Here is a 15,307-nt window from a genome sequence, read left to right on the forward strand (position 1 = left end):
GTCAAGGAAGGAATAAAGAAAGAAATTAAAGACTTTTTAGAGTTTAATGAAAATGAAGCCACAACGTACCCAAACCTATGGGGCACAATGAAAGCATTTCTAAGAGGGAAACTCATAGCTCTGAGTGCCTCCAAGAAGAAACGGGAGAGAGCACATACTAGCAGCTTGACAACACATCTAAAAGCTCTAGAAAAAAAGGAAGCAAATTCACCCAAGAGGAGTAGACGGCAGGAAATAATCAAACTTAGGGGTGAAATCAACCAAGTGGAAACAAGAAGAACTATTCAAAGAATTAACCAAAGGAGGAGTTGGTTCTTTGAGAAAATCAACAAGATAGATAAACCCTTAGCCAGACTCACTAGAGGGCACAGGGACAAAATCCTAATTAACAAAATCAGAAATGAAAACGGAGACATAACAACAGATCCTGAAGAAATCCAAAACACCATCAGATCCTTCTACAAAAGGCTATACTCAACAAAAGTGGAAAACCTGGACGAAATGGACAAATTTCTGGACAGATACCAGGTACCAAAGTTGAATCAGGATCAAGTGACCATCTAAACAGTCCCATATCACCTAAAGAAATAGAAGCAGTTCTTAATAGTCTCCCAGCCAAAAAAAGTCCAGGACCAGACAGGTTTAGTGCAGTTCTATCACACCTTCAAAGAAGATCTACTTCCAGTTCTGCACAAACTATTTCACAAAATAGAAGTAGAAGGTACTCTACCCAACTCATTTTATGAAGCCACTATTACTCTGATACCTAAACCACAGAAAGACCCAACAAAGATAGAAAACTTCAGACCAATTTCCCTTATGAATATCGATGCAAAAATCCTCAATAAAATTCTCGCTAACCGAATCCAAGAACACATTAAAACAATCATCCATCCTGACCAAGTAGGTTTTATTCCAGGGATGCAGATATGGTTTAATATACGAAAATCCATCAATGTAATCCATTATAAAAACAAACTCAAAGACAAAAACCACATGATCATCTCGTTAGATGCAGAAAAAGCATTTGACAAGATCCAACACCCATTCATGATAAAAGTTCTGGAAAGATCAGGAATTCAAGGCCCATACCTAAACATGATAAAAGCAATCTACAGCAAACCAGTAGCCAACATCAAAATAAATGGAGAGAAGCTGGAAGCAATCCCACTAAAATCAGGGACTAGACAAGGCTGCCCACTTTCTCCCTACCTTTTCAACATAGTACTTGAAGTATTAGCCAGAGCAATTCGACAACAAAAGGAGATCAAGGGGATACAAATTGGAAAGGAGGAAGTCAAAATATCACTTTTTGCAGATGATATGATAGTATATATAAGTGACCCTAAAAATTCCACCAGAGAACTCCTAAACCTGATAAACAGCTTCGGTGAAGTAGCTGGATATAAAATTAACTCAAACAAGTCAATGGCCTTTATCTACAGAAAGAATAAACAGGCTGAGAAAGAAATTAGGGAAACAACACCCTTCTCAATAGTCACAAATAATATAAAATATCTCGGCGTGACTCTAACCAAGGAAGTGAAAGATCTGTATGATAAAAAGTTCAAGTCTCTGAAGAAAGAAATTAAAGAAGATCTCAGAAGATGGAAAGATCTCCCATGCTCATATATTGGCAGGATCAACATTGCAAAAATGGCTATCTTGCCAAAAGCAATCTACAGATTCAATGCAATCCCCATCAAAATTCCAACTCAATTCTTCAACGAATTAGAAGGAGCAATTTGCAAATTCATCTGGAATAACAAAAAACCTAGGATAGCAAAAACTCTTCTCAAGGATAAAAGAACCTCTGGTGGAATCACCATGCCTGACCTAAAGCTTTACTACAGAGCAATTGTGGTAAAAACTGCATGGTACTGGTATAGAGACAGACAAGTAGACCAATGGAATAGAATTGAAGACCCAGAAATGAACCCACACACCTATGGTCACTTGATCTTCGACAAGGGAGCTAAAACCATCCAGTGGAAGAAAGACAGCATTTTCAACAATTGGTGCTGGCACAACTGGTTGTTATCATGTAGAAGAATGCGAATTGATCCGTACTTATCTCCTTGTACTAAGGTCAAATCTAAGTGGATCAAGGAACTTCACATAAAACCAGAGACACTCAAACTTATAGAGGAGAAAGTGGGGAAAAGCCTTGAAGATATGGGCACAGGGGAAAAATTCCTGAACAGAACAGCAATGGCTTGTGCTGTAAGATTGAGAATTGACAAATGGGACCTAATGAAACTCCAAAGTTTCTGCAAGGCAAAAGACACCGTCAATAAGACAAAAAGACCACCAACAGATTGGGAAAGGATCTTTACCTATCCTAAATCAGATAGGGGACTAATATCCAACATATATAAAGAACTCAAGAAGGTGGACTTCAGAAAATCAAATAACCCCATTAAAAAATGGGGCTCAGAACTGAACAAAGAATTCTCACCTGAGGAATACCGAATGGCAGAGAAGCACCTGAAAAAATGTTCAACATCCTTAATCATCAGGGAAATGCAAATCAAAACAACCCTGAGATTCCACCTCATACCAGTCAGAATGGCTAAGATCAAAAATTCAGGTGACAGCAGATGCTGGCAAGGATGTAGAGAAAGAGGAACACTCCTCCATTGTTGGTGGGATTGCAAGCTTGTACAACCACTCTGGAAATCCGTCTGGCGGTTCCTCAGAAAATTGGACATAGTACTACCGGAGGATCCAGCAATACCTCTCCTGGGCATATATCCAGAAGATGCCCCAACTGGTAAGAAGGACACATGCTCCACTATGTTCATAGCAGCCTTATTTATAATAGCCAGAAGCTGGAAAGAACCCAGATGCCCCTCAACAGAGGAATGGATACAGAAAATGTGGTACATCTACACAATGGAGTACTACTCAGCTATTATGAATGAATTTATGAAATTCCTAGCCAAATGGATGGACCTGGAGGGTATCATCCTGAGTGAAGTAACCCAATCACAAAGGAACTCGCACAATATGTACTCACTGATAAGTGGATATTAGCCCAGAAACTTAGGATACCCAAGATATAAGATACAACTTGCCAAATGCATGAAATTCAAGAAGAACGAAGACCAAAGTGTGGACACTTTACTCTTTCTTAAAAAATGGAAACAAAACACCCATGGAAGGAGTTACAGAGACAAAATTTGGAGCTGTGACGAAAGGATGGACCATCTAGTGATTGCCATATGCAGGGATCCACCCCATAATCAGCTTCCAAACGCTGACACCATTGCATACACTAGCAAGATTTTATCGAAAGGACCCAGATGTAGCTGTCTCTTGTGAGACTATGCCGGGGCCTAGCAAACACAGAAGTGGATGCTCACAGTCAGCTAATGGATGGATCACAGGGCTCCCAATGGAGGAGCTAGAGAAAGTACCCAAGGAGCTAAAGGGATTTGCAACCCTATAGGTGGATCAACATTATGAACTAACCAGTACCCCGGAGCTCTTGACTCTAGCTGCATATGTATCAAAAGATGGCCTAGTCAGCCATCACTGGAAAGAGAGGCCCATTGGACACGCAAACTTTATATGCCCCAGAACAGGGGAACGCCAGGGCCAAAAAGGGGGAGTGGGCGGGTAGGGGAGTGGGGGTGGGTGGGTATGGGGGACTTTTGGTATAGCATTGGAAATGTAAATGAGCTAAATACCTAATAAAAAATGGAAAAAAAAAAGAGATACCAGATGTTGCCAGGCTTGTGTTGGAGAAGCCAGGCCCTCTGCAGAGAAAGCTATATGCAAGACAAAAACAGACCCAGCCCTCTGTCCAGCCTTGCAACTCAATGAGAAGCCTGACTACTGTCACACTGAATACATCCAACCGTAGCCAAACTCATTCCTCTCCTCAGAGAATGAATGACTCTGTGAAGTAGCCAGGGTCACTCCCTTGAGTCACACAGCAAATGTTTCATGTTAACTAAGTGTGCTTCCTCCAAATGCCACTTGCCCCTCCCCCATGGGCTGTGTTCTCAGGACACAGAGCAGCTGGGAGCAGGCGTTGCAGGGTGGGCATAAATGATTCTGAAGTCTGTGTTGGAGGTCACCTCCTTTATTGAAATAGAGGGGCTAGATTATAAAGCTTGAGTCAGGAGCAGGAGAAAAATGGGATAGTTTATGAAGTGCCACATTGGGTTAGGGTGATTCGAAGTGTATCAGGTAGATTATCAGACTGGCAATCACGTGATTTCTAAGACAATTCTCTGGTTTGGAAACCGAAGCCTAACTGGCTTTATCATGACTTGGCTTTTGTCTCTGTGGAGTTGAGTAGGCCCAAGCCTAATTTGGGTAGTGATCAACCCCGCTCTTGCAGTGCTCTAAGAGAGCTGACCAGGGGTATGAGGCATGTTCGCATTTCTTCGAGGCTCCAGTCCCAGTTACCTGGCAAAAGCCAGGGATGCCTGACTCATTATAAAAGGGGCTGCTTGCCCCCTCCTCATTCTTCTCTTGCTCTCTTCCTCTCTTCCCCCTCTTTCTCTTCTCTCACCTTTCCCCTCCCTCTCTTTTCATGTGCTCATAGCTGGCCTATGCTCCTCCTCTTCTCTTCTCTTCTCTTCTCTTCTCTTCTCTTCTCTTCTCTTCTCTTCTCTTCTCTTCTCTTCTCTTCTCTTCTCTTCTCCTCTCTCTCTCTCTCTCTCTCTCTCTCTCTCTCTCTCTCTCTCTCTGCCTTTCTCCGTCTCTACTCTCTTAATTCCCCTCTCCATGCCCTAAATAAACTTTATTCTGTACTATGAAGTTCTGTGGATGGTACCTCGGAGTAAGGGATACCTCAGCATGGGCCCACAGAGGCACACCTTTCCCCCACACTATATCAAGCCTCCACCAAACATATCCCTGGTTTAATATTTCTTTTTATAAAATTTAACAGTCACTACCCAGTTCTCATATGCACCCAATAAATATTAAGCATGATTAAAATTTGGCCCCAAATTGTGGTAGTGAACTTCTCCCAAGTTACCTGACAGTGTGTATCAGTCTGAGGTTCCGCAGCCATGGGGAAGCATCTTCGCAGGAGCCTTTTATGTGAATAATGTGTTGGTGCTTGGTGCTGGGTCCTGGCCAGTCACAAGCACTAGATCCTTCCCTTCACAGCCTCATGGCCATTCTCACGTACTCTTTATCTTGTTATTTATGTGAGGTAGAGCTTTACAAATGTCAGTCCATTTTAGTTCTGAAAACCCTTGCTCTGTATCTCTATCCATCTGTGTGATCAGGCAAGACAGTGCTGAGGTCCCTCCATCTTGTGCCCTCGGTAAGGCCATTTCCAGGTTTAACCAGAATCTGATCTCCTTCATGGAGAATCCATTGAAAACTACCTTGCTTTATTCTAGGAACCAAAGTTCTGGATGTTCTAGCTAACTTATCCGAGTCTTTAATAAAACTGATGATTTGTGTGAAACAACCTCCTACCCCTGCTGGCTAACTGGTCTTCTTGGCATCTGTTAAAACTGCTTGCTGCAGACTGCTTACTTCTTCAAAGCCCCTGTGCCTGAGATGCCAGGATGTGGTTTCAGCCTTTAAAAACTCTATATTCTAGCCCCCTTGGGAAGGCAGATTCACCTAAAGTCAGGCTACACTGGGACATGATTCTGTTATAAAAAGGAACTGAATGTCGAATGGTCAGAACTTGGCATGCACCCTAGAGTATGTGAAAGAAGCCAGGCCCAGAAGGTGTGCACTGCTGGGCACTGTTTACACAAAGTATCCAGAACAGATGAATTTGTAAAGATGGAGGGAAGACTGTCAGGGGTTGGGGGAAGGGTGAAGAGTGTCTGCATGAAATTGCCTGTGGAGGGATGGTGACATTTTCTGTAGAAGGATGGAAAGGCAGGCTTACAGAGAGCACAGATGCGCTAGGCTTTTTACCTGGGCACAGGGATTATGGTCATGCGTCCTCCTGTTTGAACAGTAAGTGCTCTTCCTCAGGAGCCACTTCTCCAGCCCAGGCTGGGCTCACACTCATGTTCTTCCTGCTCGCCTGTCCCCAGTGCTGGGACTGCAGGTCAGCACAACCACAGCCGGCTGAAGGCTTTTTTCTTAAAATCGGGGTCTCTGTTATTGCTTGTATTCTGGTGTAAGACACCATCACCAAGTCTAGGTTCATGGAGTTCTCCTGTTTTGTAACAACTGTAGTTTTGTAACTGAATGCATTGGGCTTGTCACAAAGAAACAGCTCAGGTGTGCCAGGAAAAGAGGAAATGAGAGTCCCAAAGCTCATCTTTCTAAACAAAGCTGGAGGGTAAGTGAAACACTTAGACTTTGGAGTCTCTGCTCCTATGTCAGGGCAGAAGGGGCCCAGCCTCAATCCCAAATTCAACTGCAGAAAGGAGCACCCCTAGAGACCAAATGTAGTATGACAACCAGCATGTTTATGGTCGGGATGAGTGAGGACAGGAACTTTGGGATGGTTCTAAGTGGCTTTCTTTGAAGGAAATATCTTAAACAAATAAGAACAAACACTGAAACTTCTGAGGGAGGAGCAGCATTCCTCCTTAAAAGCTGAAGAATGTGTCATTGAGTTCCTGCTCAGCTCTTGAGATGACACTGTGGAAGTATTTGCGTCGATTTATTTTATACTATTTTATTATTTCTTTGGTATGGTGTGTTAGGTAACAATCACTCAATTCTGATGCTACCCAGCTGTCCCAGAACCAGCTATGCAAACACTATTATTCTCAATAAAAACAGATGTGGCACTACTATTAAAAATCACCCCAGCAACGGCATGAGTGTGGACTTCTGGACACTCCTTGCTCTCCTCCCTCTCTTCCTTCCTTCTTCCCTGTCTTTCCACCCTCCAACCTCCACCCTCCAACCTTCACTCTCCCCCTGACAATCTGAATTTAAGCCTTGTGTTCCACAGAGTAAAAAGAGAACTACTGTAAGTTGCCTTTTGACCTCCATAACGCACCTGTCACATGAATGTGTGCACATAAACATATATTATTAATAAATAATAAGTAAATTATTAATTAATCAATAATTATTTACCAAGAAAAATTAAAAACCCTTCCTATTTTAAGCCTCAATTACCCTTCCATTTATTTAGGCTGCCTTCATTTCTTTCACGACTTTTAATGTCCCAGGCTTGTGCCACCTTGCTTAAACTTATGCCTAGGTGTCTGCTTCTTCTTTAAGTTATTGTAAAATGAACTGTTGCCTTCACTTCTTCTTGCTCTTCATTGGTAGTCTATAAAAAACATCACTGGCTTGGTGTGCTGACCTCCTATCCTGCATTTTGGCTGACTTTTCCCACTCAGCTCTTCCTACTTATTACAGGACCTTATTAATGGTTCTGCATTTCCAGGTAAATCCTTTAATAGTGGGTGTGGAGAGCAGGGCGTGGAGAACACACCTGTGATCCAGCACTGAAGGACCTCAAGTTCAAGGCCAGACTGGCTTACAGAGGGTTGGAGGCAAGAGCATGAGAGCCTTGTGGACAGAGCAAATACCTCTCCTTGTCCAGCAGGTGGCATTTTCTCCAGCAGTTCCGGTGGTTTTCATGCGCACCTCCATGCCCTGATATCTTCTTACTGGACATCATTCCAATTGAATAAGATCTGCTCTAATGGCCCCATTTAGCTAATAGACCTGTGGCAATACATCCCAGACACTAGGGACACTCAGGACGCAGGGTTTCAACACATGGGGCTGCAAACTTTGAAGGAAACAAGCTGCTTTGAATTTTCATCAGTTATGTATTCTTGTTTGTGCTAGTTTGTATATGCTTGCTCCAGGGAATGGAACTATTAGGAGGTGTGGCCTTGTTGCAGTAGGTGTGTCACTGTGTGCATAGGCTTTAAGACCCTCATCCTAGCTGCCAGGAAGTTAGTCTTCCCCTAGTTGCCTACAGAATAAGAGGTGGAACTCTAAGCTCCTAGGCCCTATGTCTGCCTGATGCTGCCATGTTCCCACCTTGATCATAACTGAACCTCTGAAGTTGTCAGCCAGCCCCAATTAAACGTTATCTTTACAAGAGTTGCCTTGGTCATGGTGTCTGGTCACAGCAGTAAAGCCCTAACTAAGACGTTGTTTCTTCTTGCCCGTGAGTGTGTGTGTGTGTGTGTGTGTTGTGTTTTCTTTGTTTGTTCATTTGTTTGCAGAACTGGGGATTAAACTTCAAATCCTGTACATACTATCACTGAGCAACAGCTACAACCCTGTGTGTGTGTGTGTTTATGTTATTCGTTTTATACATTTTTTTCAAGACAAGATCTGCTAATGTAACTAGGCTGATTTGAACTTGTTGTGAGGCCTATGACGGCCTAAACCTATGATCCTCCTGTCTCAGCATCCTGAGTACTGGAATAACAGGCATGTACCAACTTAGTTAACAATGTCATTTGAAGTAAGGATTCACGTTGGATAACATATTGCTTTATACTTTACAACATAAGTAAACAGGGCTGGCTAGATTCTGACAGTGTTTCCTTTCACACAGAGATGGACCCTGAATTGATCCACTTTGGTGGGGAAAGGAAAATCACTTGTTTTCTTTGTGAATAAAGAATCTGATAGAGATGGGAAGGCAGTGAGGATGCTGGAAAGTGGGAGTGATGGGTACCAGGCAGACTAAGTAAGAAGACCCAGCTGAACAATGCAGTCAGGGACACAAGTGGTAACCACAGCCACATGCAGTCCTGGATGCAGTTATGGGGCAGGAGGGATGAAAAGGATGGAAGGGACAGGAGAACGGGTGGCTATGAAGCAGTCTTTTACAGTGTGATATTTGATTCCTGATACTGCATTTGTTCAAATCACAGCTTACACAGAACAGAGACCTGACCCTAAAAATCATGAGAACCAGGGGCTCAGCAGTTAAGAGCATGGACTGTTCTTCCAGAAGACTGGGGTTCAATTCCCAGCACCCATATGGCAGCTTTCTGGGTCTCCAGTCTTGCTGAACCTGAAAATCCCAGGGTTCAGTGAGAGACCTCCTCTCTTTTATCAAGGTAAAGGCACAATAGGAATGAGACTCAAGGCTGACCTGTGGCCTACAAACACACACACACACACACACATCAGGTACAGTGACCTTTCCTTCCATGTCCATTGTTGGGATCTCATGCAGCCTGAGACCTTGTTCTTCTCACCCTACTTAAAATACCTGGATGGCAGGTGGTGGTGGCACAGACTTTTAATCTCAGCACTCAGGAAGCAGAGGCAGGCAGATCTCTGAGTTTGAAGCCAGCCTGGTGGACACAGTGAGTTTCAAAACAGCCAGAGCTGTAAAGAGAAACTTTGTCTTAAGAAAACAAAAATAAACACAGCCAAAAACAAGAATTCCCAGGTCCCCAGGAACACAAGATTTTCCAATAGTGTTTCATAGGAATGAAAGAGCCGATGGCTTTGTCATTTCTTAAATCTGGAATCCTGAGGCAGAAAGTAAAGGCTGTGAAACTCTCACATCCTACACCAGCTCAGGGTTACCCCCTGGCTCCCTGAATCCAATGCAGATGTAACCTCAGCTGAGTTGTAGCCTCTAGCCAGCTGTATGAGCTGGGAGTATGGGAATGTTGTACACTTACCTAAGTACCTTTTCCTAAGAGGCTTGAGTGAGTGTCTGTGAGATAGGAGCACTCACTACAGGTACCTCTCTTAGTGTGCACCCCTGGACTAGTCCATTGTGTTGTATTGGGTGTCCTCAGCACCATGCCTGAACAGTGGGGAGTCAGCCTTCCCATTAGGGTTGATCCCACATTAATCAAAGGACTTACATGAATTCTAACCGATTGCTAATTTTGTGTGTGTATGTGTGTGTGTGTGTGTGTGTGTGTGTGTGTGTGTGTGTGTGTGTGTCTAGATGTGCACACCTTTGCTTGAAGAAGCCAGTGGGGAGTTTCATATCCCTCAGAGTCGAATTTACAATGAGATGTCCTGCCTACATAAGCCTTAGGACCCAAAGTCTGTTCCTCATATGGTGTGGATTTGATCTAATGCCCAAATTATGTAAATTGGGTGCCCACATTTGCATGAGAATCCACATGTAAGATGCTGAGGGTCCCTGCTCCCAGTTGGTTTGGATAGGTAGATAAAGTTTCTGGGGGCCAATGACTGGACAGAGAGACAGAGGCAGAACTTTAGGATTCTCAGGTTAGTGAAAAGAGAGAGGAAGGAGGATTTAGAACCACCATGCTGGGAAAGGAGTAAGGTCCAGGCCTCAGAGGTGCAGAAGAGAGAGCATACAAGAGATGTAAGAGCCAGGGAAGGGCGTCCCCAGCTCCCCTCCCCTCACTGCCTCTAGGGCAGCAAAGATAGTGTATAGACTCTAGTAAATAATAACTCAGGAGTATCAGAGAACAGTTCTTATCCACAAGGGTATTTGAGAGTGGTCCAGCAATTGAGCTAAGGCATATTAAAATATAAGGATGTGCATATGTCTTTCATTTGGGAACCCAGAACATTGGACAGAAGAACTCCTGCCATCAACACCAGGTTGATTTAAGTAGGATTAATTGCCTACTGCAACACTTATAATTATGTGCAGAGCCATCTCTCCAGTCCCATAAATATTGGTTGTGTTAGTTACTTTTGTATTGCTTTGGTACGACCATGACCAAGGCAACTTTTAGAAGAGCCTGTAGTAGATGTTTTTTGTGTGTCAACTTGACACCAGCTAGATTATCACAGAGAAAGAAGTCTCCCTTGAGGAAATGTCACCTCCATGAGATCCAGCTGTAAACTATTTTTTCAATTAGTGATCAAAAAGGGGGAGGGCCCATTGTGGGTGGGGCCATCCCTGAGCTGGTAGTCCTGGGTTCTGTAAGAAAGCAAGCTGAGCAACCCAGGGGAATCAAGCCAGTAAGTAACATCCCTCCATGGCCTTTGCATCAGCTCCTGCTTCCTGCCCTGCTTGAGTTCCAGTCCTGACTTCATTGGTGATGAACAGCAATGTGGAAATATAAGCTGAATAAACCCTTTCCTCCCAACTTGCTTCTTAATTATGATGTTTTATGGAGAAATATAAGCCCTGATTAAAACAGAGCCTTACAGTTTTACAGGGTTAGAGTCTATGACCATTATGGCTCAGAACATGGCAGCCAAGATGGTAAGGGTGGGGCTAGTACAGTAGCTGAGAGCTTATATTTGATCCACCAGCATGAGGCAGTGAATGCCAATTGGAAATGGTGTGGATTTTTGAAACTTTAAAGTCCACCTGCGGTGATAAACCTCCCCCAACAAAGCCACACCTAATAATCATTTCCAAACAGCTCCACTGAACTTGGGACCAATAGTCAAACCTGTGAGCTTATGACGTCCAATCTCATTCAAACCCCCACATTTATAAAATGGTAAAAAGAGGGAAGAGAGGGACAGTAAAGAGAAGGAAGGGACAGGGAATAAAGAATGAACAGACAGGCCTGGAAAAAGAAGTGGCCCTTTGTCCCACTATGGGGACTGTCTTCAAGGGGACAGTGTTGAAAGACAGAATGAGATGAGTCATGGATTGAACTGAGTTGCACCTCTAGATTAAGGCAGCATTTCCTGAGGTAAAATGGATTTAGGTAAGGTCTGTAAGGCCTGCAAAGGTGGTGGGTCCCAAAGTAGAGGACACACTAGGTGTCCTGATATCTCCAGAGGAGAAACTAACACACCAACACACCCTTCTCCCTCTGCCTCTCTCTCTCTCTCCCTCTGCCTCTCTCTCTCTCTCTCTCTCTCTCTCTCTCTCTCTCTCTCTCTCTCTCTCCCTCTCTCTCTCTCTCTCTCTCTCTCTCTCTTTCTCTCTCTCTCATACACACACACACACACACACACACACACACACACACACACACACACAAACACACACACAACCTTTGCTGTTCCTTCATCTGGAAACCTTTGGGGAAGGACTGCAGACTCCAGCCAGTGCTCCACCTCCTCCTCCAGGCACCACAGTCCTGGTGCACTGGGCTGTGGCAGGGCAAGGTACCAGGCTGTGCAGGATCCAGGCAGGACTAAGGCTCCCAAGAGACATGGCCCCGCTTCTCCTGGTGCTCTGGGCATCGCTGGTGTCTATGGAGCTCACCGGAGGCATGATGGTCAACGAGGTACCAGGTAAGGACTGGGCAGGGGTAGAGGGGGATGGGGCAGGGGTAGTGTGGGGGTGTTGGCCTGTTTTGCCTAACCACCTCTGCGTGTTCTTGTTCATAGCCCAAAACCTGAGCTGCTTCGAGTGCTTCAAGGTTCTCCAGGCCAGCAAGTGTCACCCCATAGAGTGTCGGCCCAACGAAAAAGTCTGCGTGAGCAACGAGGTTCTCCTTTACACGAGTGAGTCTGTTCTCTAGCCTGGATGTCTCCAGAACCACTGGCAAGGCTGGGTCACACCTGCAGGCTCAGCAAGTCTTCTAGGTGCTGGACAATACAGGAAGGTGTGGTCAGAATTGTGACCTCTCCTTTTTCTCTTCCAATTGCCATATCTGTTCCTATGTCACTGCTTCTAGAACTCTCCCCAGGACAAAAGCTCTGATGAGACATTGAATTCCCAAGTGAGGCAGCCAGTCAGGGACAAGTTTTACAAGGCCACCCACTCACATGGGGCATCACGTGCTGTTACAGAGGCAGTGGGACCTTAGTTACGGTCAGCCTTAGGATAATGGGAACAAAGCCAATATTCCTTGTCCCAACTCCACAGAAAGGAGAAAATATGAAAATGTCCAGACCTGTTGTGAGCACACACATGGTGGTAGTAGTTGTTTTGATCTAGCTTTAGTTCCCTGGGATGCTGCAGACACCTCAGAACTACCTCCTCCCTGAGTTAAACATCCTGAGCCTTGTTGCAGACTAATACTTAAATTTTGGGCATCTCCTGTTTCCTCAAGCCTATTCCTGAGAATAATGCCTTCCTGGCCTAAGACAAGCCCCAGAAGGAGTGGTACAGCATGATCCTCAGGCAGAGAGGCCTGACAGACTGTCCTTTGTAGTAATATGCGCAACACTGAATCCTGCCTCTGGTTGCTTCTTACTGAAGTTTTTCCTCCTGTATAGCTATGGCACTTTGAAGCCACATTTCCCAAGTGGAATTTTCCCAAAGAGAGTAGTAGGTTTCCCATGGTGAGGCCCCTGTTCTCATCAGGGGCAGTCCTGACCCTAGGGTCTCTTTTACTTATCACAGAAAAGGGATTAGTTTTAATAGAAGATTTGGAGGCTAGGGGACTTTGTGCAACTTTCTCCAGTTTTCTTCCAGCCTTTCACCTTTGCCCCCCACACACATACCCAGCTTTATGTTCAGTTTATCTGGAGCTGGAAGGTAACAACTGGCAGCTCTGTGCAGGGAGTAGACTCTCAGGACTCCTTTGGGTGTTAAGTGTTCTGGGAAGATCTGATGCACTCATGAAGGGAGGAATGTCCTGGACTTTCAAGGAGGCCACGGGCTCTGTTAGAACATGCTTAGCCATCCCGAGTTCTGTGCCACCAAGCAATGTACTTTTTGGCAACCAGCCTCTTCTACTTTTGCCCTTGACCACCCTGGGAGAGAGGGGCTGCTGGGGAGATCTCTAAGCTCCTTGACATATCCCAGGTTTGTGGTGACACTGAGTAGCAGGGCCCCTGAGACTCTGTGGATCTTGCCTCTGAGCAGACTGCAGAAGGTGGCCCAGGAAGGCCAGATCCAGCCTTGCACACTGGATGCTTGCCCCATTTCACCCACCAGCCTCAGTGTTCTATGACCACATGCGGTCTCTTTTCTTCTACAGGTACAAAGAGAAGAACTCAGATCAGCAAGCGCTGTGCCACTGCTTGTCCAAACTCCAATAATGTCATTGAATGGTCATTGGGCAATACTCAGGCCAGGATCACCAGAAGATGCTGTTCTGGGGATCGCTGCAACAGAGCACCTGGGAGTTGGGAGGGGTTCTGGTCCTTACCAGGGAGGCTCCTTCTGCCAATGGGTCTGGGCCTCTTCTGCACCCTGTTGTGAGGACCACTTCCTTCTTGGACCTCCTGTCTTCCACCTCAAATCCCACCTTCATCCATTCCAGGACTTGCAATTCAATGGTCTGTCTGTGGGGTAGAAGGGAGGACACCATATCCTTTGCTGAGGACTCAGCAGTCTGCTCCTCCCTGACATCCTGGCCCAGGAACTAGGAATAAAACCCTGCTGCTCCTCATGGAGACAGAGAGGGAGTATTTCCAATGCAGACTATAGGCTTCTTCAAAAAAAAAAAAAAAGAAAACCCTTGACCCTTGGCACACTGTCATGCACTGTAAGTGGGAGATGGACCTGATGAAGCAAGAGGTGCAGCCACACTCTGGCACTGCTCCACTTGTGTCCCCTGTTCATGCACTTGAACTTGGGCATCTCACTCAGAGACAGTAAACTTGCTTCCCCACAGCCTGGCTCCTGCTTTTTTGCTAACCATCTGTCCCAGGGACCCATCCTTCTTCCAGATTTCAGTACAGTCTTCTATGACTAGAGCATCCAAGATCAGCATGGAACCATCCAAGCAGGAGACAGACAGTTATACTCAACATAGAGCTGTCCCTGAAGCCTGAGGCACAGCATAGGGTGAGCATACAATCCAGACTCATACCTGGAGTCCTAGGAGGGCTCACTAGCCACTGTATGAGTAAGAAGAAGGGACAAAGTCTGGAGTGCCACATGGACATGAGAGAATGCCAAGGTGGTGCAAAATCACAAATGGTTGAAGCTTCACTGCAGGAAGCGAGGCCTGGTGGACATGACTGGTTACCTGGCCTTAGAAGAGTCCCTGAGTAAGGGCAAAGGTAAGGAGCACAGAGAGGGACTAGGAGACTGATTGCCAGTTTAAGGCTAGCCAGGCTGAGTGGGCTCTACTGGGCATAAAGGGGCTGTCCAAGAGAACAAGGAGGTTGCTGGGAGACCCTTGATATGGGCCAGATGTATTACTATAGCCTTGCTGTGACCAAATGACTGGACAGCAACATCGTACAGAAGATGTATTTGGTGCAAGGTTTCAGCCTGTCATGGTGGGGAAGGTCTGGTGGAGCGCAGCTCCATGCAGTGGAAGTGTGTGGAGACACTGCTAATGTCAGGGTGGACTAGAAAACTCTGAGGGGAGCTTGGACCATGGTTCAGGAAGAAACTTCATCCCAAACTTCCTAAAAGTTCCACAGCCTCCCAAAATATATCCACCAGCTGGTGAATAAGGTTTAAAACCTGACCCCAGAAAAGACATTTCTGATTCAGTCCCTACAAGTGAGCCTATGGTTGGATGTGGTATCTCATTCTCAGATCCTTACATCTGCCCACTTTGGTCCACACACCCCTGTCTGCCTCTCTGACCCTGATCTCCAGGATGCTGCACCA

At 45.3% G+C, this 15,307-nt stretch overlaps 1 protein-coding gene across 1 annotated transcript; it reads left to right on the forward strand.

The window, feature by feature from the left end:
- The first annotated feature begins 11,991 nt into the window (after nt 1-11,991).
- Nucleotides 11,992-14,353, forward strand: Ly6l (lymphocyte antigen 6 complex, locus L). Its single transcript, NM_001347049.1, has 3 exons — nt 11,992-12,078; nt 12,175-12,291; nt 13,716-14,353. Exons 1-3 carry the CDS (start codon nt 11,997-11,999, stop codon nt 13,937-13,939), a joined length of 423 nt encoding a protein of 140 aa, NP_001333978.1. The 5' UTR covers nt 11,992-11,996; the 3' UTR covers nt 13,940-14,353.
- The last annotated feature ends 954 nt before the right edge of the window (nt 14,354-15,307 follow it).

Source organism: Mus musculus, chromosome 15, assembly GCF_000001635.26.
Source record: "Mus musculus strain C57BL/6J chromosome 15, GRCm38.p6 C57BL/6J".
Classification (NCBI taxonomy): domain Eukaryota; kingdom Metazoa; phylum Chordata; class Mammalia; order Rodentia; family Muridae; genus Mus; species Mus musculus.

Bases quoted from the DNA above. Each gene is read 5' to 3' on its own strand.
- Ly6l (NM_001347049.1), top strand. From the start codon at position 11,997: ATGGCCCCGCTTCTCCTGGTGCTCTGGGCATCGCTGGTGTCTATGGAG. The intron at 12,079-12,174 runs GTAAGGACTGGG...TCTTGTTCATAG, and splicing joins GATGGTCAACGAGGTACCAG to CCCAAAACCTGAGCTGCTTC. The intron at 12,292-13,715 runs GTGAGTCTGTTC...TTTCTTCTACAG, and splicing joins CGAGGTTCTCCTTTACACGA to GTACAAAGAGAAGAACTCAG.